Source organism: Camelina sativa, chromosome 11 (assembly GCF_030686135.1).
Source record: "Camelina sativa cultivar CO46 ecotype springtype chromosome 11, ASM3068613v1".
Lineage (NCBI taxonomy): Eukaryota > Viridiplantae > Streptophyta > Magnoliopsida > Brassicales > Brassicaceae > Camelina > Camelina sativa.
Window position 1 is genome coordinate 45,046,530 of NC_141890.1, and position 22,599 is coordinate 45,069,128.

The following is a 22,599-nucleotide window of genomic DNA, read 5'->3' on the forward strand; positions in this document are numbered from 1 at the left end:
TATTTTTAAATTTGTTTAACAACTGGGAAATATTGAAATATTAATGGCAAAATACTAATAGTATCTTAAAAACATATCTACTTGAATTGATCATTACTTAATTATTCTATAATTCGATAGAAAAGAATTCAAACCAATATTCACCTGTAATCTAGACAATATACATCTCTAAGACTCTAACTAAACAAAGTATAACGTGATACCAAAAACAATTAGTCTATGACATGTCAGACACTCAAGGTACATTACATATCATGGAGCACAATTAATTTTTCATTTTCCATAGAATCCATAAAAGAATCATAGTAATCCATTAAAATATATTAATGTTTGATTGTCAAAAAGAATATTTTCTTAAACTAATTATTACAGAAACTTTTATTTTTTCTGATAAATATATATACTATTACAATATACTCCCTCCCTCCGTTCCAAAATATAGGATATTTTAGTGAAAACACGCTTATTAAGAAATAATTACTTTTAAAAAGTTTAATCAATCGTAAACAAGTCTGCATAATATAAAATATAAATTTAATCTAAAAGTTGCATAGAAAATTGAAAACATCTTATATTATGAAACAAAAATACTTCTCTAAACATCCTATATTATGAAACGGAGGGAGTATATATCTAGATAATACCACTTTTTATTGATAAACACTAACATAAATAAATAGTAAAAAATCAGGAGAAAATTATTTTAAATAATCGATTTCTAATCTATCGAAAAAAAGAAAAAAAAAAGAATATATATTTAGCGATTCAAGAGGTTATTGAGCCCCATTCATATTGATTTATCAAAAAATCATAATTACGAGATGACTATTCTTTTCTAGCGTATGAAAGTTTTTAATCTTAGTAATGAACAGATTCAAATGAATATTCTAGAATCTTTGTGAGAATATGTATGTTTAAACTTTATCCTATTAAAATATGTTCTCACATCATCATCATCATCAGTAATATATATATTAAAGTGTTCGAAAATATTTATTGTATTTAAATTATAGATTGATTCTTACAAAAATTTCTCTGAGAATTGTTATTCTTACAAATGTTACAAAAATCAATAATTTGAAATAAGATAATTACAAACAAAAGAGAGATTATGGCAGAGTTTATGGGAGTTGAGTTGTGAAAAATTACTACATGTACATAGAGAGAGGGAGGAGAGGCTCCTAGTATTTATTAAACTCATCTTTCTCACACGACCTTTCACCTCCAAAGACTCCCCAACGAAAACCATAATAAAGAAATTTAAAACGTAAACTTTGCCAAAGTTTTTTATTTATTTATTTATTTTTCTCTTCTTCTTTTTAACTCTCATCACTCCCACGTAAGAAGGGAGAAGGAAGAAACCTTAAAACGTTTTATTTCCACAACACGAAAAAACTCCCCCCCCACACTTCTTCACTTTTCTTCTTCTTCTTCTTCTTCTGATTTCTAACTTTTTCGTTTTTGGTATCAGCTTAAACACATTCATTCCCCATGAAAGTCGAAGCTTTTATTCCCGCCGTTTTATTGCTCTGTTTTGGGGTAATGCTCGGTTTAAAGAGTTCGTGTGCGTTACAGATGGGTAAAGAGTCGAGGAGTTACATAAGTTGGGAAGATTTGAAAGTTGTGGAAGATGGGAGACCAGAGAGGAGTTTTAGCGTTAAGGAGGATAAGAGTAACTCGGTGAACACAAACGCTAACGCAAAGAACGCGACGAGCCTGGAGAGATTTATTGTGGTTGATAAGAACGGTAGAGGTGACTCTGTTACAGTTCAAGGAGCTGTTGATATGGTTCCTGATTCCAATTCTCAGAGAGTTAAGATCTTCATTCTACCTGGGATTTACAGGTAACTTATAAATCAAGTTTCTCATCTCAGACACAAACCGTGATTTTTTTTTTCTATATTTTTGTCTGTTTTAAATCGTTGGAAACGTCTTGAGAATGTGGGATTTTTTTTTTTTTTTTTTTTTTTTGTAAGTTTAAAAAAAAAAATTAAGAAAGCAGTTGAAGCTAATTCTTGGGTTAGTGGGATATAATAATCTAAGCATAAGCTACGGTACGTGGGTAGTTTTACTATTACAGTTTACAGAATGATTTTTATTAGATCGTGGGTCTCAAGAATCTTTGTCCGTAAAAACCATAAAATAAGAATCTTTGTCTGTTTTAAGATTCTCTTGTCTTTTTATTACATACTCTGTTTCTTATAAGCTGTGGTATTGTGCTAATTATATACTTTGTTGTTGCAGGGAGAAGGTGACAGTGCCGAGTTCAAAACCGTACATTTCGTTCATAGGTAATGAGAGTTATGTGGAAGAGACGGTGATTAGTTGGAGCGATAAAGCTTCAGACCTCGATAGCGATGGTAAAGAACTCGGCACTTGCAGAACCGCCTCTGTTTCCATTGAGTCTGATTTCTTCTGCGCTACTGCCATCACTTTTGAGGTCCCTTATAAACCCTCTCTTCATATTTTCTATATGCGTTGTGTTTTCTATTTTTTAAAAAATTGTTTGTGTGATTTTTGGATTGAGGCAGAACACGGTGGTGGCAGAGGCGGGAGAAAAAGGGAAGCAAGCGGTGGCTTTGAAAGTAACAGGGGACAAAGCAGTGTTCTATAAAGTTAGGGTTTTGGGATCACAAGACACTCTTTTTGATGATAATGGATCTCACTACTTTTACCAATCCTATATCCAAGGAAACGTTGATTTCATCTTTGGCAACGGGAAGTCACTTTATCAGGTAAAACCGTAAAAGCCATTTACTTACCTTCTTAAATCCCTCGTATCGAAATCCATTTGTGAAACACTGATCTGGTGTTTGGTAAACAACAGGACTGTCATATCTACTCAACCGCAAAGAGGTATGGCGCGATCGCGGCTCATCACAGAGACTCACCGACTGAAGATACCGGGTTCTCGTTTGTGAACTGTGACATCAATGGTACTGGCAGGGTTTATCTCGGAAGAGCTTGGGGTAACTACTCGAGAACTGTTTATTCCAACTGTTTCATAGCTGATATTATCACTCGTGTGGGCTGGAGTGACTGGCAAGACCCTGAGAGGCAAAGGTAAAGATCTCGAAATTGAAAAGTCATCTCTAATACTACAAGCATTTATGTCTGAAAACAACATAACGATTAGTCGTTTTTTTTTTTGCAGGACGGCGATGTTTGGGGAGTACAATTGCAGGGGAAGAGGGGCAGCCAGAGGAGGCCGAGCACCGTGGACGAAGACTCTTACCAGAGATGAAGTGAAGCCTTTTCTGAGCAGAGAGTTCATATATGGAGCTCAATGGCTGAGACTCTAAATCCGTTTTTTTAACCGGACATAATAAAAAGTCACAAGTGGTCCAGCTAGCTAACAGGAGATGATGACCTAACTACACTCTATTTTACATTTGTAATTAGTTTGAATCTGAGCAGAGTGATTTAGAATCTGCATGTTTTAACAAATACAAAAGCCAATGATACCCAGGTTTTGGTTTTAGATAAACGAAATTTCTTACACGCTGATACAAAGTGGTTTACAAGAAGTTTTTGTGAAAATATGCAAAACACAGATAGATTTCCTTTTTTCCTAATAAACATTGCATAAATAAAACCTAAAATAACCAGGTACAAAATAATCCTATGCTTAGATGATCGGTTAAAACAAATGCAACCACCAAAATCATGCCTCTTCAATTTTCTATACAACCTTTACCTACTCCTCTCTCCTCAGCACCAACCAAGTCAAACCCAGAATCACTTTCTTTCTGCAAACTATGTCAATTTATATATACATAAAAGAAACATCAAAGTTTCCAGAGATGTGGCACGTACCAGAATTACCATCATTATATATGACTTCAAGAAAGCATCTTTACGTTGTCACCAGCGTGGTAGTAGTTTTTGATAGGGTGAAGACTGATTCTGATTTGCGGGGCTTCTCATCATTAAGGGTAACATCATCTTCTTTGTGGTCCTGCACGGTATTTTCATGGTTGACATAGGTTTTACTTTGGTTACTTCCAACCTCTTTGTTCACTTCTTTTGAAAGTCTGCTTCCATCATCCTCCTTAACAACCCCAGCATCTTTACGCTCTTTGTTCTGTTCTACTAAAAGGGAATTGTCCGCTTTATCGCCTTCAGGTATTGCCTCCTCAACAATATCTGGCATAGCAATGGGCTTAACCTTGGCATCTTTTGCAGGAGTGGAAGACATGGAGAGCTTAATTTCCATGCTAATATCAGATGATATTATGGCGAGTATATCGGGTTTAGGATCGATACCAACCCAGCTGTCTCCCACCCAGTCTCTGGAAATTCGAATATCCTTCCTGAGCACCGTTAGGCATAAGTTCTCCCCTAACATGAAAAAAAACACATATATCAACATTATGGGAAAGATGGAGAAAGTGGAGGCAACTAGAGAGTAGAACAGAAGATGAAAATAGGAACACACTAAATCATACCAGGGATATATATTTGCAAGTCCTCAGCTTCAGGTTTTTCATTGGCGATTACAACACCTTCCCACCAACCATCATTCCACCATGCATCAACAGCTTCACCAATTGTAGGATCAAAGTCAACTATTTTCGCATCAGGAGGAGCAGGCCGTATTGTTGGCCGCTTAGACGACCTCATGCCAAGCTTATCAGGCATAGCAGATTTAAAAGCCGGCACCCATTCCTACTCAAAACAATGAGAAAGAAAAATAATAATTAGGTGACAAACAGAAGATTGTAATAGATTCCATCCAGAAACAAAATTTAAATAGCCAATGGCTGAGGATGCAACTAAATACCTCAAGGTTTCCATATCCATCCTCATCCTCTATATCATCATACTGGAGTTTTACCTGTTTCCTTGATACTTCCAAGACAGTACATCTAAACCAGCAGCCTCTAATACCGCTATCTTGACACAGAAACTCTATTTTTGCATCTGCCTTAATCACTCCATTGTAACAAGGATGTTTCTGAACATCGGTTGGGAAAGTAAATAGTTTGCCTGAGGCATTAAGTTTGAGTCTCTTGCATGAAGATTCATAAGTTGTTAACAGATGGGCAGACATCATTCCTTCACGTTTTTTCTTGTTCCTCTCAGCACCAACCATCACATTCTCACCCTCACTCCCTTCTTCATCATCCTCTATATTCATCGCACAGTCTACAGGACCAGGCTCCATAGAACTTAAGCAAGACATAATCGGTTGGTCCAAATATCCGCGCAGTTTACTCAAGTCAAATGGTTTAACTTTGCTGTTCCTGAGTTGCCGATAGCACATGTGTACCCTTGCCAATAAAGAATTAGGAAAGGAAGACACACACTCCTCATAATGCTCACGGGTCAAGACAGTGGCAGGACCATCAACACATTCTGCACTGATTACCTGTGAATGAGGGGTGATGAAAACCTCTTTTGGGTTTGGGTTTTTGAGAGCAACTGCACCCTTCACTTCTTTTGTGTAGTGAAACCACCTCACTTTGACCTTTTTTAGGCCACGCTTGTCCTCATACATATCTTCCAGATATGCAACATACTGATCCTCCCCTTTGCTCATGACAAAGACAAAAGATTGAACCTGAAAATCCAAAAGAAGAAAATACGAGTTCAAGTTAGTATTCCCAGATCAAGGTCTAACCAGATTCAAACCACAAGAAAAATCAACATTTATCGAATTATGCATGCACTACACCTCCAAGGAAAGGACATACTCAAAAGTTCACCAATGCCAAGATTTCAACTTACCCCTATTGTTGTACCATTCCTGCAAAATGATGGGTAATGTTTGAGCTGTTTAGCACACATCCAAGAAGCTCCAGACCACATAATCTCCCAACTGTAAACACTCAAGTTTATGGGAAGCCGGACCTGTGAGAGAGAATTTTCCATCAATATTACAGGAGAGTAAGATGCAGTGACAATTGTATGGAGCAACAAGAAGCTTAACATCACCTCTTCAGTTGCTTGAGCTCGCTGAGCAGGAAATCCATTGCTTGGAATTTCGAGAGATCCATTAGATTCACCTGACTCACGTGTTGGTGACTCTGTAAATTAACAATAAACAAGTGCGTTAAAAACAATCGGTTGTAAAGCTACAAGAGACCCACATAAAGGAAGCATTCATTAATTCTCTACTGAAGAGACAAAATGGTCACATATGGTACATGATAAAGATAAATGCGTACTCGACCAGTTTCCTTGTATATTTTGCTTAGACAGCATTGAAGTGAGCCAATCTACAACCTCTCTTCTCGACCTCCATTTAAATCCAGCATGAATTGAATTCTCGGAACCATAAATACGCACAAACTCCTCAGAGACAACATAGAACATGTGTCTAACACTTCTCTCAGTACCAACCACAGCTAGGATAGATTCGCCAGCAGAATCTTTCAGAAAGTAATGAACAACACGGTTCCCTCGCTCTTGTGAGACAAAATGCTCTTTCCATTCGACAAAACAATGATCATTCTCGCACATTTTTCAATATGACAATGATCCGGCAAGCATCAAACGCTCCGAACCCTTCTTCACATCAGATAAAAGAAGTAACTACTGAAAGATAACAGCCGTCGGTCGATACCAGTTCTTCAAAGTCATAGTCTTTAATCTCACAAATCAATCTCTATATACCAAAAGACCGTGGAAACCCCTAAAAACCTAAACTTCAATGACCAAAACAATACCCCCACTAAAATCCCTTGTGCCGTGGAAACCCTCTCTAATGCATAACTCCGATTAACATCCTTTCCAGCTCCCAACGAAACAGCTAAAATCGCCTCAAGTCAAATGATCCGAACGAAGAAGAAGTTGGGATTAGAGAAAGCGGAGAAGAACCCAGTGAGCGGAGAGTTGGGAAGATCTGTGGAAAGATCAGAGACGACGCCGTGGAAACACTGATCTAAGCTCGAGAGCGCCGCCAAACACCAAGATACGACTTTGACTGCGGTAATCAACTTAAGCATGACGAAGACGAAATGGGCATCTCAGATTTTTTTTTCAGTATAGAAAGAAATACCGATTCCTCTAAGGTTTTGTACAGAAAAAAAAAAAGGTGAACTATAAGAAAGCTTAGAACAGCGGCGAAAACACAAAATCAACGATCGATTTCGACGATTTGAAGAAGGGAAAGCTGAAAACAGGAGATGAAGAGGAAGAGAACGAGTTCTGATTAAGGTAAACTTGAAGAAAGTAAGGTATTCCCATGGATGATCTCTCTTCTCTCTCTTCTCTCTCTTCCTTCACCAAAGCAGCTGCCTTTTTGCCAAACCCCCTTGTAACTCTGAGAGAGAGAGAGAGAAGAGAAAAAAAAAAAAAAAAGTGCATTTACTACGCAATAACGAAAATATCAGAACCTTATTGGGCCTTTAATGGTCCTTTAATGGGCCTTTAATGGCTAAGGCCGTAAAAATTAAAAGGACAAAAAGCTAACGAGAAGTCAAACAGATCTCTCTCTGTCTTGCTCGTCTCTCTCTCTCTGCCTACCCGAGAAACAGAGAAGTAATAAGAAACTCTGAGAATCAATACTTTTCTCGAGAAAAAAAAAAAAAAAAAAAAATTTTGATTGAAAGAAGATTACAAGTTGAATGAGTAGAAGCGAAGGTTAATAACAAACTGAGAATTCGATCGAATTAGGCTTGTTAGTAATGGCGGGAATAGCTATAGTTTTAGATCTACTGAAGAAATCTAAATCCAATCAACACAGTTTCCACTCATCTTCGATTTGTTCCGCCTCCGCCGCCGCAGTTTCTGCTGCCGCCACTGCTCCTTTCGCTTCTAGGTTTCTCTTCGGGTATGTGTGTGTATTGTCTCTGATTTTGGATCTGTTTCTGCTTTTCTCTGTTTTTCCTCTGGATCGTGTGGTCTACAAGGGTTATTGGATTGATTACTAGTTTTTGTGATTTTTGTTCTGGATTAGGGTTTGAAAAGCTAATTGATCGTCTTCTTTTTACTCGATTGAATAAGGAAAGGTTCCAGATTTATAGTTTTTTATTGAGAGGAAGTATCAGTTACTAGTAAAGATCGTATTTTGAAGTATAGGGTTCCTTGTGGTGAGATTTGAATATAATTGATTAGTCCTAGATATGGTTTTTGATGTCAGGGCGTGTGTAATGTAATCTCTTTTATGTGTTTTGTCGAATACTCATTAGCACTTCATAGAAAACTAGTTATTTGTATTTTTCCGGCTTCCATCATTGGCATAATTGGTTTGTGTTGTGTTGCGGCATTGATTGTGTCAGTCAATGACTCAAATTATTCATGTTACAGTTCTTTTGAGCCTCGAGTTGCTTATTGTGATGCCGCTGCTGGAATAGATGATGACTACCTTGGTGCTATACGTAAAATATCTGCTGATGTTTTGCAGCGTGAACCGCGTGCATATATTTCTACTTCCAAGGAATACAATATCCAGCCAAAACCACTTTTCTCGGCCTTTGAGGTCAGGGCACTTGCAATGACGACAGTGAGATCGCTCCTGATGTTTTATTTGCCTCTTTTGGAGCCTAAAACGGCTTCTGAGGACGATGATGATTTCCTAAACAATGATGCAGAAGAAAGCCGCCGCCCGGACTTGATTGTTCCTCTTAAAAAGTCAGCAAAGCAAATTGCCCGTGAGGTTAGTATTTTCAGATCTTTGTCTTGTTACGCATTTTAAAGGTTCGTACAATCTGTAGTTGCTTCATGATGTCATGGTTTTTAACTGCTAATTTCGGTATTATGATACAGACCACAGTTGTGACCACTAGAAGACTCCTTGAAAGGCTGGCTATGAGTTATGTCTCACAGCGTATGGCATGGAAACTTCTAAAGGGTAACATCATTATACATTACTTTACTTCCACAACAAACTTGCGTTATAATAAAACTTTGTAGACAGAGTTAGGTCAGTGAACTGATCGAGTGGATAAATAACTATATATACATGCAGATGTCCCTCAGTCGGCTTTACGCAAGGCTCAGAGAGGATTGCCCACACATGTATACATCTTTAAAGTCAGCCAAACAACTCTTAGAGGTATAGTAACAAATATCTGGTTCTACTCTTCGAGGCCTTCCCATCAGTACCCTGTCTATTTCAGATCAGACATTGTTTAGTTCTCCTGAAGCTTATATGCATGTTCTGTCTTTGGCTCTGTTTATGCAGGACACTTCCTTGGAATAGCAGCATCATGGGCAGTTCAAGTAGGTATTGAAATCTACAGATGTGTGTTCCCGAATGTTAAACCCGTGGGAGAAGAAGAGAAACAAGTCGTGATAACAGAGCAAGCCAAGGATCTCGGAAACAAAGTTGTGGGTATCACAGTAAGATGTGGGGCGTCCTTACTGTTTGCTGCCATAGGAGCCGGTATATGCTCATGCCTTATCCGTCCCTCCACGGGCCAATGGATCGGTAAGCTCACCTCACGGGTTGTTTGGAACCGCACATATAATTTGATAGGACTTTCACTTTGTGGAACATTATTGATGTGGATGGTTTTCTTTTAATGCAGGATGCGCGCTGGGGGACTTGGCTGGTCCGATTGTTGTTTCGGTTTGCCTGCAGAAGACTCTTCAAGCTGGTCATTAAGTCCTTGTGTGGAAATTGAATTCAACTACTTGATGATCCAAATGAAACCATAGAGCTTGTTTTTGTTTCCGAACTTTTCTTACACTGAAACCTTTAAAAACATTGATTAATGCACCCAAGTGATTCCCAGAATGTACCTACTTTTTGACAACAGTGCAATAAAGTCAGGTTATTTATTTTCACTGGTTTTAGTTTTGTATCTGAGATTATCCTCACTTTTTTTTTCTTTTGTAAGTATTGATTCTTGTGAACAATGTTATTCTAATATGCGAAGGTGAAAAATACTGATTGGACGAAAAATTAGTATTTGAAGCACATCTATGTCCAATGAGTTGGTTGAGAATGGGAAACAAGAGTTTTAAGTTTTAACATATCAACCAAAGTAAAAAAAAACTAATGTAGTACTGTGGGGGTCTTGTTTGGTTTAGAGTTCGATTCAGCTAAAGAATCCATACCGGAGTTAAATTTGAATTCTTTTTGGACTGCACTTAGCCTTATTTTTGGGTTTGGGGATCAGTGTTGGATTTGGGTTGAGGAAATCGGACAGAGTAGGCCTCAAGTCTCACAGCTAGACAAAACTCACAAATACAGGTTATTTCACACAAAGCATGCAAAATTTTTAAATCTACACCTAAAATTTATTAAAAACGATGAGCATTGCTGGAAAAAAGAGAGATATTTGTCAATTGTAATGAGACTGTAAAGAGAGGGGACACATCATCAATACCACCCACACAAACACGAAACTCATATGAATGGCTCCAAATAATTCGATTGTCTTAGTTAGAAAACGGGGGCCTCCGTCTTTAATAGAAATATTAAATGCTTACACCTACTTCCTCCTTCCACACCAAGACACAAAAATCTACTCCAACCGTTTTGTTCTTTAGCCGCACAATGAAAAAATTCAGTGCATGAATCATCATTGGCTGATGCATTGTCTGGTGCATGCAGCTCACACCCGTCTCATTCACATTGTGACGGATTATTTTAGATTTATTATGATCTCAAGGTCGGACAAATTGGTTGCTAAACTGACACATTTCAAGTCGATGAATCATTATTGTCTAGATTAGGACAGACTTTCTCGTCCGATTTATTTCTAATCACTTGTGTTACATATTAGTTAGCTCCTAATACTGTATATTTTGTTCGGTTGATCAATCATAGAGAGACGAAAAATCATCATTGGCCATATGAGACCTCCAGAACCTTCTTATCTTTGTATAATAGCATTTGTATATGTAAAACTACCGCAACTAGTTTTCCAGCTAATAAATCATCTGATCTTTGTTATTTTTTTAGTGTTACCAACAAAATATAAGTCGTTACGATCATACTTTGTTGATTAAAAGGAAAAAAAAAAAACAAGTTTTGTTTAGAACAATAAGTACTCGTTATTAATCATACTTTTGTTTACTTCACACTCCATAATTCTAACACAGCTTATATGTTGGTAAAATTACTCACTAGAGTTTTGATGATAAAAATAAATATAACTTAAATGACGATTAGATGACGAAATATTTATTTTTCGGACAAAAAAATTTATGTCTTATGCGTCGCCCTATATATATGCACTAGTCTTTGGTTGCCTTTACACTACTCCACGCTTGCCTTTTGAGTTTGAGCTTGTGTTAAGCTTCTTTTCTTTTTTTGGCTTTTTTGTCTTAAGCTTGTTTGCTTCTTCTTCTTCTTCTTTCCTACTACTCTTAATCTTTATTTCAAAGCTTATTTTTTTTCTTCCCAATGGAAATGAAATTGCTCTTTACATCGGCTTTCACTCAAATGTTCGGCTACTCAAACCATATGGATCAAACCAGCAACAACTGCCAAAGCACTCGCAACAAAATCATAAAGATGATGAAGAAAGAAGAATTCCCAAGTGGATTCCAAGTCCCTCTTCACTACCCTAAGTACTCCAAGTCAGACTATGAAGCCATGGATGATATCAGCCTCGACTTGCTCCTCAAACAATACGGATTCTCCTTTGAAGGATCTCTTGAAGACAAGAGGATGTTTGCAATTGAATCATTTCTCTGGCCTGATCAGCTTTAAGGTTTATGTTGGTGTTGGATGATCTCATGTCTCTCTCTTTCTCTCTCTACCGACCTCTTATCAATATGAGTCTACAAGATAATTAGAATGTTTTATAATTATGTATATCGATCATCACCTAGTAATCCAGTTTGTGTGTTATATTTAACTGTGTTTGAGGAAGTTTTGAAGTATGCAATTTACACACATATATATATATATGTATCATCATGATCATGAGTGCATTAGCAAAATCTTTGATGTATAATGTATTATCATTAAAAACATTAAAAATTGTGATCAATCGACTTATATTCATCTAAAAGTTACATCTGTTCTCTTCTTTAAAAAGCGGTGAAATAGAACTAATTAAACTCGGATTGAAACTTTCATAGTTTCATGGGTTGCCAGCTAGTACTCGCATGAATATTACACAATATTATTGGTCAAATGTAAATGCAGGGGACTAACAACTTTTTAAAAGTCTCGATCGAGAATTAAAAACTTAGATTATAAAAACATGAACCACATTATATATAGTTTTATGTATTTGGGGTCGGCGTATAACAGGTACAGCTTTATTGAAATGAAGATTAATAATTAAATGGGTATTTTATAAATAATTAATAAATTTATAATTAGTTTTCTAATCATCTGAGTAATGGAATGACATTAAATAAAATTTTGGATTAGTTTGCTTATTTAGATTAAGCATGACAAGGAGATAATTAAGATTAAATTCGAGAAGTAAGCACACAAGAGAATTGGCCAACTGTGAGATCAGACCACACCGCTTATTCCGATTTCGATCTTACAATTTCTGGGTATGTCTTCATCTTCCTTCAGTTTCGGATTCTGTGTCTGTCTGATTGCTCTTTACACCCCCCCCCCCCCCCACACACACAGCTTGTGTCTGTTCATTATTGTTAAAGGTGTAGTCTTTAGATGTAACGAAAGAGAAGAATCTATTTCTAGCCTCTGAGAAGAATCTGTTAGGAAATTAGCAATCTTTGGTCCATTTGTTGATTTCTCAGAACTTGATCTTTTACACAAACGATGTCAATTTTGGTTTGTAAGTTTTTGTGTCATCTATTTTGGAATAAGGTTTTCGTTCCATCTATGTTAAGACTTGCTCTGATTCATGGATATAAAATTTGCATCATAAAATATGACAGTCAATGTAGCTCCCACAGTTTCTAGTTTTCTGTGAATTGACAAGAGATTTGATTAATCTGGCAGATCTTATATAGTTTACTTGGTTTGATTGTAGAAATGTCGAATGATGCAGCTCATACGCCCTTGTTACCAGCTGACAAGGTAGATACCATGGCTCAAGATTTCAACCAAAGCTCAAGAATTTCTTCTTCAAGGAAAAGAAGATTGCGTCGCTCTAGAAGCGCTCCTCGTGGTGATTGTATGTACAGTGATGATGTCAAAATCGACGAACCACCTCCAAATCCTAGTAAAATCCCAATGTTCACTGATGTAAACCCTAACCTCAGGCGAGTGATCATGTTCTTGGCTTTATATTTAGCCGTTGGTACTTTATGTTTCTACCTCGTGAGAGACCAGATCTCAGGTCGTAAGACCAATGGTGTGTTGGATGCTGTCTATTTCTGTATTGTTACGATGACAACCGTTGGATACGGTGACCTTGTCCCTAATAGTTCTACCTCAAGAATACTTGCTTGTGCCTTTGTCTTCTCTGGGATGGTCCTTGTTGGTCACCTTTTAAGTAAAGCAGCGGATTATCTAGTGGAGAAGCAAGAGACTTTGCTCGTTAGGGCTTTCCATTTGCGTCAAAGCTTCGGTCCAACAGACATTCTCAAGGAGCTCCATACTAACAAGTTGAGATACAAATGCTATGCTACATGCCTTGTCCTTGTAGTCCTCATCCTTGTTGGTATAATTTTCCTTGTAATGGTTGAGAAAATGCCGGTTGTTGACGCTTTCTACTGCGTCTGTTCCACTGTTACGACATTGGGTTATGGTGATAAGAGCTTTAGCTCAGGAACCGGACGCCTGTTTGCTGTGTTTTGGATCTTGACGAGCACCATATGTTTGGCTCAGTTTTTCCTTTACTTGGCTGAGCTAAATACAGAAAACAAACAGAGGGCGTTAGTGAAATGGGTTTTGACAAGAAGAATCACAAACAATGATCTCGAAGCAGCTGATCTTGATGAAGATGGAGTCGTTGGGTAAGACGTCAAACATATTCTTTCTTCTGGCTCCTTCTGCTTCTTCTTCTTATGTTTTTTTTTTTGTGTGTTGCAGAGCTGCAGAGTTTATTCTATATAAACTGAAGGAAATGGGAAAGATTGATGAGAAAGATATTTCTGGGATAATGGAAGAGTTCGAGCAACTCGATTACGATGAATCGGGTACGCTAACAACTTCTGACATCGTTCTAGCTCAGACGACTTCTCAGATTCAAAGGTAAGCTTCGTTATCATCATCATGTTGCGAAGACGAATCAGAAACTTTGTTGAGCACAACTCTTAAAACCAAAGACAGTGAAGAATTTTTTTTGGAAAATTTGATTGTTTCTTTTTGTGTGTTTGTAACGAATGTTATACGCCAATACTCAAGAGTATTGATCTGATATGTTTGTTGATGCTGAGTGTAAAATCATCTATACATCTATACATATGAATTGACTTAGCTATTGATCTGATATGAAAAGCTCCCCCAAAACACCAAAGTCCTATAAGTTACGGGTGTCAATCGGGCTGGCCCGGTCCGGCCCGAAACCCGTAAAGCCCACATATGTTTGAGCCCGGTCCGACCCGAAATAGTTTCGAGCCTATATTTCAAAGCCCGAGCCCGGCCTTAACAGGGCTATAGGGCTTTTCGAGCTTTTTCTGGCTTATCTTATCGATCAATAATTCAAACTTATAAGTCTTAAAAATCAGTGTTTAAAAATGCATTGTAAAACAAATCAATAAAATTTTAATAACTCATTTATATTCACTACAACCAACTTAATTTAAAAGAAAAAGTTTAAAACTAAATAAAATTTTATACTTTAACCAAATAAAACTATATATAATTCATATAAAATATCATATATAAAACTTTTAAAAATATTAAGCAAAGTTATTAAGTAAACATGAAAACTAGGATTAGAGTTTTAAACTTTATTTACAATAAATCATTAATCAAATATTGCAATCAAATAAAAATGTTATCCAAAAAATACAAATATATTTGTTAAAGGGCTTTTCGGGCTGGCCCGAACCCGGTTGGACTAAGCCCAAAAAACCATATAGCCCAAACGAGCTGAGCCCGAAAGGCCCGATTTTTTTTGGACATATATATTTAAGTCCGAGCCCGGTATTTTTCAGGGCCGGACCGGGCCAGCCCGCGGGCTTTGGCCCTAATTGACATGCCTACTATAAGTGATACTTGCATTCCTCTAGAGTACCAAGAATGCATGATTGATTTTATCAAAGGACAGGACACGAAGATTGGTGTTATTGCTCTGAAATTTCCCAGTATATTGATTGATACAAAACATATTCAAAAGGGGGCAGTTTCCTTTATCCCAGTAAGCACATCAAACAAAAAGAGCGTTAGAGATGTCGTCGTTTCTCAAACTGAGATTCATGGCAATGTGGATCAAGCCAGTCTCTTGAAACACCACCTTTAGCCATGTGGTTAGTCCCTTTCTCAAGGCCTCCACCTACAAGCTCTCTCAAGTTAGCTAGTTTGTTTTCTCGACCAGAGGAGACACTCATCTTCTCGTCTGCTTCCTTGAGCTTCTGCTTAAACCGCTGCTTGCGGCTGGTAGTGTTGTTACTACCATCATGAAGCTGCGAAGGAGGAGCTCCATGTGGTCCTAAGTAGATATTATTTTCTTCATCTTTAATCTACAAAAGAGAGATAGTAAAAAAAGAGTTACAAACATTTTGATGCTCCTCCTCCTCTGAGATACAAACAGAAGAAATCATCAAAACACTGACCTTATGAGAAGAAGAAGAAGAAGGTTTTGATGTTTGAGCTTCTGCATCATCATTAATAACATTCTCTTGTTCAATCTCCAAGCTTGGAATCACAAACCCATCATTGTCTGGTACCCAAATCAAAAAATGATCTCGTAATTCAAACAATGATCCGATCACAGAAACACAAAGAACCCTAATTTCCACACACCCACAAAAAAAAAAAAAAAAAAAAAAAAAAAAAAAAGAATCCCAAAATTTATACGGGAAAATAGAAATTAACAGAGAAAGAGAGTTACTTACCCCATTCATCATCATCGTCTTCTACCTTGGGAAGATTCGTGTGTATTACAGAAGTTTCCATTGAAGACCAACAACGTTCATGGATTCTCCGAATAATCAGATAAATTTGATTAATTTTACACAAGCTAATTTTGAATTTTGTTCGATTGTATTGTATTCACCTGATTGATTTACGGAAAACCCTAAATGTTAAAGCTTGGGGGGGGGGGGGAATTGATGATGGTGTGTGTGTGTTCGATGCGAATCGGATCGGATCGGATCCGATTTGATTATTAGCAATTGGCACGGCGGAGAAGGAGAGATGCTTTAAGGCGTTTTTTTTTTGTAATTTACATCAATGGACGCTATTCAGTCACGTGTCACTTACTCATTCGTGGAATTTTATTGTTATATATTTTTGTATCTCTTTAATTAAAACACACACACAATATACCAAAAGGTCCAAAACAATAATATCTTCTCTTCACTGTCTTTGCTTATCGTGTTGTGTGCAGTATAGCTCAACAAAGTTTATGATTCGTCTTTCGCAACATAAAATTTTGCTAACAACGCTTAACCTTTTGAATCTAAGACGTCGTCTGAGCTTGAACAATGTCAGAAGTTGTTAGAGTTCCCGAATCATCGTAGTCGAGTGACTCGAACTCTTCCATTATCCCAGATATATCTTCCTCATCAATCTTTCCCATTTCCTTCAGTTTATATAGAATAAACTCTGCAGCTCTGCAACACACAAAAAGACAAACATAAGAAGAAGAAGAAAAAGAAGGAGACAGAAGAGATCGATAATATGTCTCTGTCTGATGTCTTACCCGACGACTCCATCTTCATCTAGATCAGCTGCTTCAAGATCATCGTTTGTGATTCTTCTTGTCAAAACCCACTTCACTAACTCCCTCTGTTTGGTTTCTGTATTTAGCTCAGCCAGGTAGAGGAAAAACTGAGCCAAACAAATGGTACTCGTCAAGATCCAAAACACAGCAAAAAGGCGTCCGGTACCCGAGCTAAAGCTCTTGTCGCCATACCCCAATGTCGTAACCGTGGAACAGACGCAGTAGAAAGCTGCGATAACCGGCATTTTCTCAACCATTACAAGGAAAACCGTACCAGCAAAGAAGAGGACTACAAGGACAAGACATGTAGCATAGCATTTGTATCTCAACTTGTTAGCATGCTGCTCTTTGAGAATGTCTGTCTGAACGAGCAAGGCCTCTTGTTTCTCCACTAGATAATCAGCTGCTCGACTTAGAAGACGACTAACGAGAACCATCCCAGAGAAGACAAAGGCACAAGCAAGTAGCATTGAGGCAGAACTATTAGGGACAAGGTCACCGTATCCAACGGTTGTCATCGTGACTATACAGAAATAGACAGCATCTATCACAGCATTGGTCTTATCTCCTGAGATCTGGTCTCTAACGAGGTAGAAACAGAGAGTACCAATGGTTAAGTATAAAGCCAAGAACATCATCACTCGCGTGAGGTTCGGGTTTAGATCACGAAAGTGACTAAACATTGGGATTTTACTCCGATGTGTAGCTTCAGGTTCGTCGGTTTTAACATCATCACTGTACATACAATCACCACGAGGAGCGCTTCTAGAGCGACGCAATCTTCTTTTTCCTGAAGAAGAAGTTTTTGAGTTTTGGTTGAAATCTTGAGCCATGGTTTCTAACTTGTCAGTCGGTAAAAACGGCGTACGAGCTGAATCGTTCGACATTTCTACAGTTAAACCAAGTAACTATAATTAAGATCTATAGATCAATCAGAAATCTCTTGTCAATTCACAGAACTAGAAACCATAGGAGCTATATCGATTGTCAGATTAGGATATAACTTTTTAAAGTATCCATGAATCAGAGCAAATCTTTAAAAATAGATAATACAAAAAACTTAATTACAAACCAAAAGTGACATCGTAATTAGACGGACACAGAGTCCGAAACTAAAGGAAGATGGAAGACATACCCAGAATTTTTAAGATCGAACTCGGAACAAGCTGTGTGGTCTGATCTCGCAGTTGTTCTTCATTTGATGATGTTCACACAATCACACAGTCCTCCTGTGCTTACTTCTCTAGTTTTTGTTTTTTTCCCTCTGCTTATGAATATCGTTATCGTTGTAAAAATGTTATTTTTCTCCATTATAGAAGAAATTTATTATTTCTTTACACTTACGACCACAAGTAGTATAGGTCAAATAACCGACATGCGCTCGTCATCCTTAATAATATAAGTTTTGTTTTGTTAATGTCATTTTCCATTCCTGAGGTGATAAATATTAAATAATACTCCTTTTGTTTTAACATTCAGGACTACATAAAATACTTTTCTTTTTTTTTCTAACAAACAATTATTTAATATTAAATTAAAATAATCAAATTAAATAATTTAGAGAAAACAAGAGAATATAATGGACATTATTGTTCTCTCAGTCAATTTTGATTAAAGTGGAGTATTTAAGACTTGCATCTGTATTTAAAACTGATTTTTTTTAAAAAAAAATTAAGTATAAACTATAATTCCTTGCTGAAATTTTCAATGTAGAAGGCATTTAATTGTAAAATTAATAACTTAAAGGCATAATGGCATAATGGATTTAAGAGATCCATTAGAGCAGCATGGTGCATGTATATAGTACCCTCAACTATTATCCAATTCACTTCAAACCCATCCACTAATTTTGTATGGATTAAAACCATCAACGAAACTTTTTTGGTGTAAAATCTTAGATCATGATTGTCGTTTAATTAGTGAGATGTTGTGAAACAAAAAAACTATATGTGCTTGGTGTTGTAAGAAATACAACAAGGGTTTGGTTTTGTTTTATTGCATGTTCTCTTGTGTGTTTCATATTTTAACAAATGCATTAGGCCATATATCATTTTGTAATTAGAAGATATATATGTATATGCATTCGCTACAGTCTACAAGCATATATACAATATGACTTTTATGATATATAGGCAATCAAATCACTTTTATGATATATAGGGAAGCACAGGAACAACTATAGAAGAAAAACTCTTTAAATAGGAAAACATTATATTTAACACTATAATAGATTAATTGGCAATTTATTTATTTCTTTAGTCAAAGTAGCTTTTCATCTGATATGATTTTTTTTTTTTTTTGGACAAACATCTAATATGATTTTCTTAGATAATTTTTTTTGTTAGTAAATGATCATGAACCATTGAAAACAACCGCAACATTGTCTGATGGGGTCTTTCATGAAACAAAGGTAGGTTCCCTAACTTCTTAAACCAAACAGAGGAACCAAATAATAATAATCATTTCATGTGTTGAATATTTTCAGCCACCTAGAATATCAAATCGATAATCCTAGTTGACAACCAAAAAAAACGACAAACTTATGAAGGGGGTAACTTCTAGAGAAAGATTAAACATATAATTATCAATTCAATTAAATTCCACATTGAATTGAAATAATAATATATAAAAACATGCATCGATGTACGACGGATTAGTTTTAAATTAAAGCTCATAAACTAAGAAAAAAATGTTACTCACAATCAAAAATCAAATAAACTGAACCGAACCTAATACACAGTACTTCTCTCACACTCGACTGGTTCGGTTTTCTGTATGAATTTGGCTGAACTACATACATAGTGTATCGTTTATGATGTTGGATGTTGTGAGTCATCCATCGTTTATTCTGTTTCTGATAGGTTAAGAAATCTTCTTAAAAGATCATTATAAGTACCGATTTAATAAACAATCGTCCTTAATTAGTGGGCTTCACATGGATTTTACCAAATTCCAACGCTTTTTTTATACTAGATTTTTCAAATACGTACATACAAAAACCAATGCTTTCCCTTTTCTCGAAAAAAATAGTTTTGCAGGTGTAATTATGTAAAGAGTGAGAAGAAAACAAATAAAGCTTTCTGTGTTTGGTTCCTCTGACTTTTATGATTTCTCTCTCTCTCTCTCAGACTTGTCTGAAACTTTTCAAGAACTCAGATTCGTCTTTTATAATCTACTCCTCTTAAATCAAGATCCAAAACAGAGCGAAGTTTTGGTTTGATAAAGATTCATCATAACTCAAACACCAATGGATAACGAGACAATCTCGACTTCTCTTTAAAAAACTCTGTTTTGTTTTGTTTCAACTTTTAAATAAAGTTTCCAAAATGGTGGAAAAATCTGATGATGAAAAGCATTTTTCTTGGTGTTGCTTGCTTTTACAGCTGTCATTGCTGTTCTTTCTTGTAACCCTTATTGCATCTTTAGCTTTCCTTTGTTTCTTAAGCTCTCATGGATTCTCCACCTCTCTCCTTATAACCATGTCTATCTTGTTCGTCTCCACTTCTGTTTTCTTTCTAAGATCTTTTAAGAAAAAGACAAGACGATGTTTTGTTGAGAGATCCCAAGAAGAAGGCTATGATGATGAGTATGAGGATGAAGATAGTCTCATTGAGATTGCTCTTGTGAGTGAAGAAGCAGAGACTTTAGAGGCAATGAGAAACATTAATCGAAGTCGAGAGAGACTTAGTAGGATTGGTGATGATGATGATGATCAAGAAGATGAGATTGATGATGTGAATATGGAAGAAGATAATCTTATTGAGATTGATATCTCCATTGGGTCTATTAAAAGACGAATGTAATCTAATTCAATAGATCTCATAATCACACCATCGTTTCCGGTGTTTTATTTTCCATTTTCAAATGTACAAAGGCAATCCAACATTTTTTTTAGTGCATTAGTGTTCTATATTTGGTGATCAGGGTTTAGGGTTTTAGGATACTAATGCTAATTAACTGTGGTAATTATTTTACATTAAGATTGTGCTAACAGGTGTAAATGTGTAATAGATTCTTGCAAGGTTTTATAAGAGTTTAAGTTTGGTCCACATTTTGTGTTGTCAGTGAGTCGTGCCATGTGTGTGTGATTCGGATATTTGTGAAATATGGATTTTAATATGTTTATGGAGACAATGAAGCAAAAGAAAAGACTCTCCGCACACTCTCCAAACTCCGCTAACTTCTCTTCTATACGACTATACCTAGATTCTCGATCGTTCTGCGAGACAATGATGTATTTCTCTTCTTCTTTGAGATTAATTTGCTACTTAATACTGAATGAATTTATAAAAATATTATTTCAAGATAGTAACATGATAAATTCATTATTCATCCACTACACCCTTTTACTTCCTTGCTCTTGATTCATTTACTCTTACCTTCATCATGCACTTTGTTGTCACTCTACATCATTTCTAATCTCATCTGTCATACCTACGGGCTACGGTAGGTAAAGGTAACCTGCAAATATAGCAATCATCTACAATACTACTAATCTGAATTTTGTTTGTAAATTTGAGAGTTTGTTTGATATTGTAAATCGAAACAATCATGAAAAAGAGAAGATAATGAAGCCGATTAACAAGAAAGTTGGTCATTATGTCGGTTAATCAGAAGATGTTAGAAAAAAAAACGAAAGCACCAACGTGAACATATATATTAGAAGTGTTGTAGCTTAAACTTATTCCTACCTTATCTCTAAGATTTTAAGTGAGATTCACGGTTGATGATATATATATTTTTTAACTTAGGGTATGTTTTTTTTTTTGCTGTGAATGTTGGGGAGATGTTAGGTAGTTTTTAGACTATAGTTTTTAGTTTTTTGATTTTGTAATTTGCAAAATAAAATTAAAAAGAAATGGAATTTTTTTTAGAAAAGTTTCGTAGAAGAAATCTCCCATTGAAATTGGATTTTGGATTTTGTTATGAAGGTAAGGGGTCATACATTTTTTTATGCGAGAACCACTTTTCTTACTAGCATCATATATAAAGCCTTTATAGAAAGAATCACAATATTTCATTTTTCTTAATTTTTTTTAGCTAAATACATAAGTAATAAAATATCAAAAGGATAACTTAACTATTTTTTTTTTATTACTATTTCTATTATTTTACCATTACTTATATCTAAAAGGAAATAAATCTTGTCATTTCGTAAAAGATAGTAAACAACAAAACCAGTTCCATTACCAAAATGTAAAACACACTAATAAATATAGAAAAATTGTCAAATAAAGTATGATTACTTTACATTATCAATTATCGATTATAATTTTATTGGGTTAGTCTTAAATATCGATTTTAATTTTTAAGATTAATTAATAAAATATTAGCGTTATCACCAAAATTAAAACACAATATTATGGTGAAAATATCAAACATAGTACAAATAAAAATCACTTTATATTAAATATCAGTCCTAACTTTATTGAAATTATATATATATATATTTAAACAAATAATAAATATATTTGTTTACGGATTCCACTCGTGTTCAACAAACAACCCCAAATACATACCATATTCTGGTTTTGGAGAGATGATGAGCCTTGTTTCAGATCTGTTTGTCAAAAATGAGAATTACATCTCTTCGAAACTGGCGATTGAGAATTCTACTATTCATGTTTATAATGTGCCTACATGTTGAGACAAATGATCATCCATGGTCGAAAACCCTAAACACTTCAGTTAATTTTCATTAAAAATGCAATTTTTGCTTCATTATGTATATTTATTCTAACTTTGTTTATTTTTTCTGTGCATAAATGATGCATACTAAAATTAATGTTATTATTTATCGATGCGGAAGATAAACTGCAAAATATAATATTATTGAATTACTTTTTTATTATGAAATATTGATCAGAATTTTTAAAAAACTATATATATATCTAAGTAATCTCAAATAAAGTCATATTCTTTACAAACAGTTCGA

The 22,599-nt window shown here is 35.7% G+C and overlaps 8 protein-coding genes across 11 annotated transcripts; 5 read left to right on the forward strand and 3 right to left on the reverse strand.

The window, feature by feature from the left end:
* Window positions 1-1,328: 1,328 nt before the first annotated feature.
* LOC104726108 (pectinesterase QRT1-like) lies at window positions 1,329-3,487 on the forward strand. Of its 2 annotated transcripts, XM_010444897.3 has the most exons (5): window positions 1,329-1,844; window positions 2,245-2,440; window positions 2,532-2,735; window positions 2,828-3,063; window positions 3,155-3,487. In XM_010444897.3, exons 1-5 carry the CDS (start codon window positions 1,492-1,494, stop codon window positions 3,300-3,302), a joined length of 1,137 nt encoding a protein of 378 aa, XP_010443199.2. In that variant the 5' UTR covers window positions 1,329-1,491; the 3' UTR covers window positions 3,303-3,487. The 2 variants fall into 2 exon arrangements, with proteins under 2 accessions (XP_010443199.2, XP_087331364.1); XM_087475238.1 differs by lacking the exon at window positions 3,155-3,487 and having other exon boundaries at window positions 1,353-1,844; window positions 2,828-3,067.
* LOC104726107 (uncharacterized) lies at window positions 3,477-7,472 on the reverse strand. The gene is made up of 7 exons (XM_010444896.3): window positions 6,171-7,472; window positions 5,938-6,029; window positions 5,731-5,853; window positions 4,784-5,563; window positions 4,449-4,668; window positions 3,817-4,341; window positions 3,477-3,749 (listed from the first exon to the last, which is right to left on the reverse strand). Exons 1-6 carry the CDS (start codon window positions 6,463-6,465, stop codon window positions 3,857-3,859), a joined length of 1,995 nt encoding a protein of 664 aa, XP_010443198.1. The 5' UTR covers window positions 6,466-7,472; the 3' UTR covers window positions 3,477-3,749; window positions 3,817-3,856.
* On the forward strand, window positions 7,420-9,735 carry LOC104726109 (uncharacterized). The gene is made up of 6 exons (XM_010444898.3): window positions 7,420-7,777; window positions 8,254-8,602; window positions 8,713-8,797; window positions 8,915-9,001; window positions 9,131-9,376; window positions 9,477-9,735. Exons 1-6 carry the CDS (start codon window positions 7,632-7,634, stop codon window positions 9,551-9,553), a joined length of 990 nt encoding a protein of 329 aa, XP_010443200.1. The 5' UTR covers window positions 7,420-7,631; the 3' UTR covers window positions 9,554-9,735.
* Window positions 9,736-11,152: 1,417 nt separating this feature from the next.
* LOC104726111 (two-pore potassium channel 1) lies at window positions 11,153-14,264 on the forward strand. 2 transcript variants are annotated; one of them, XM_087475239.1, is made up of 3 exons: window positions 11,153-12,414; window positions 12,861-13,788; window positions 13,865-14,264. In XM_087475239.1, the coding sequence occupies exons 2-3, from the start codon at window positions 12,863-12,865 to the stop codon at window positions 14,028-14,030; spliced, it is 1,092 nt and encodes a 363-aa protein (XP_087331365.1). In that variant the 5' UTR covers window positions 11,153-12,414; window positions 12,861-12,862; the 3' UTR covers window positions 14,031-14,264. The 2 variants fall into 2 exon arrangements, with proteins under 2 accessions (XP_087331365.1, XP_087331366.1); XM_087475240.1 differs by having other exon boundaries at window positions 11,158-12,414; window positions 12,879-13,788.
* On the forward strand, window positions 11,160-11,915 carry LOC104726110 (uncharacterized). Its single transcript, XM_010444899.3, has one exon. It carries the CDS (start codon window positions 11,303-11,305, stop codon window positions 11,609-11,611), a length of 309 nt encoding a protein of 102 aa, XP_010443201.1. The 5' UTR covers window positions 11,160-11,302; the 3' UTR covers window positions 11,612-11,915.
* A 782-nt stretch (window positions 14,265-15,046) lies between the features above and the next one.
* Window positions 15,047-16,197, reverse strand: LOC104726112 (uncharacterized). Its single transcript, XM_087475242.1, has 3 exons — window positions 15,835-16,197; window positions 15,553-15,659; window positions 15,047-15,459 (listed from the first exon to the last, which is right to left on the reverse strand). Exons 1-3 carry the CDS (start codon window positions 15,893-15,895, stop codon window positions 15,163-15,165), a joined length of 465 nt encoding a protein of 154 aa, XP_087331368.1. The 5' UTR covers window positions 15,896-16,197; the 3' UTR covers window positions 15,047-15,162.
* Window positions 16,198-16,204: 7 nt separating this feature from the next.
* On the reverse strand, window positions 16,205-18,028 carry LOC104726113 (two-pore potassium channel 1). 2 transcript variants are annotated; one of them, XM_010444903.3, is made up of 3 exons: window positions 17,800-18,028; window positions 16,644-17,553; window positions 16,205-16,554 (listed from the first exon to the last, which is right to left on the reverse strand). In XM_010444903.3, the coding sequence occupies exons 2-3, from the start codon at window positions 17,549-17,551 to the stop codon at window positions 16,401-16,403; spliced, it is 1,062 nt and encodes a 353-aa protein (XP_010443205.1). In that variant the 5' UTR covers window positions 17,552-17,553; window positions 17,800-18,028; the 3' UTR covers window positions 16,205-16,400. The 2 variants fall into 2 exon arrangements, with proteins under 2 accessions (XP_010443205.1, XP_019088023.1); XM_019232478.2 differs by having other exon boundaries at window positions 16,644-17,454; window positions 17,800-17,978.
* Window positions 18,029-19,734: 1,706 nt separating this feature from the next.
* LOC104726114 (uncharacterized) lies at window positions 19,735-20,563 on the forward strand. Its single transcript, XM_010444904.3, has one exon. The coding sequence runs from the start codon at window positions 19,991-19,993 to the stop codon at window positions 20,465-20,467; it is 477 nt and encodes a 158-aa protein (XP_010443206.1). The 5' UTR covers window positions 19,735-19,990; the 3' UTR covers window positions 20,468-20,563.
* The last annotated feature ends 2,036 nt before the right edge of the window (window positions 20,564-22,599 follow it).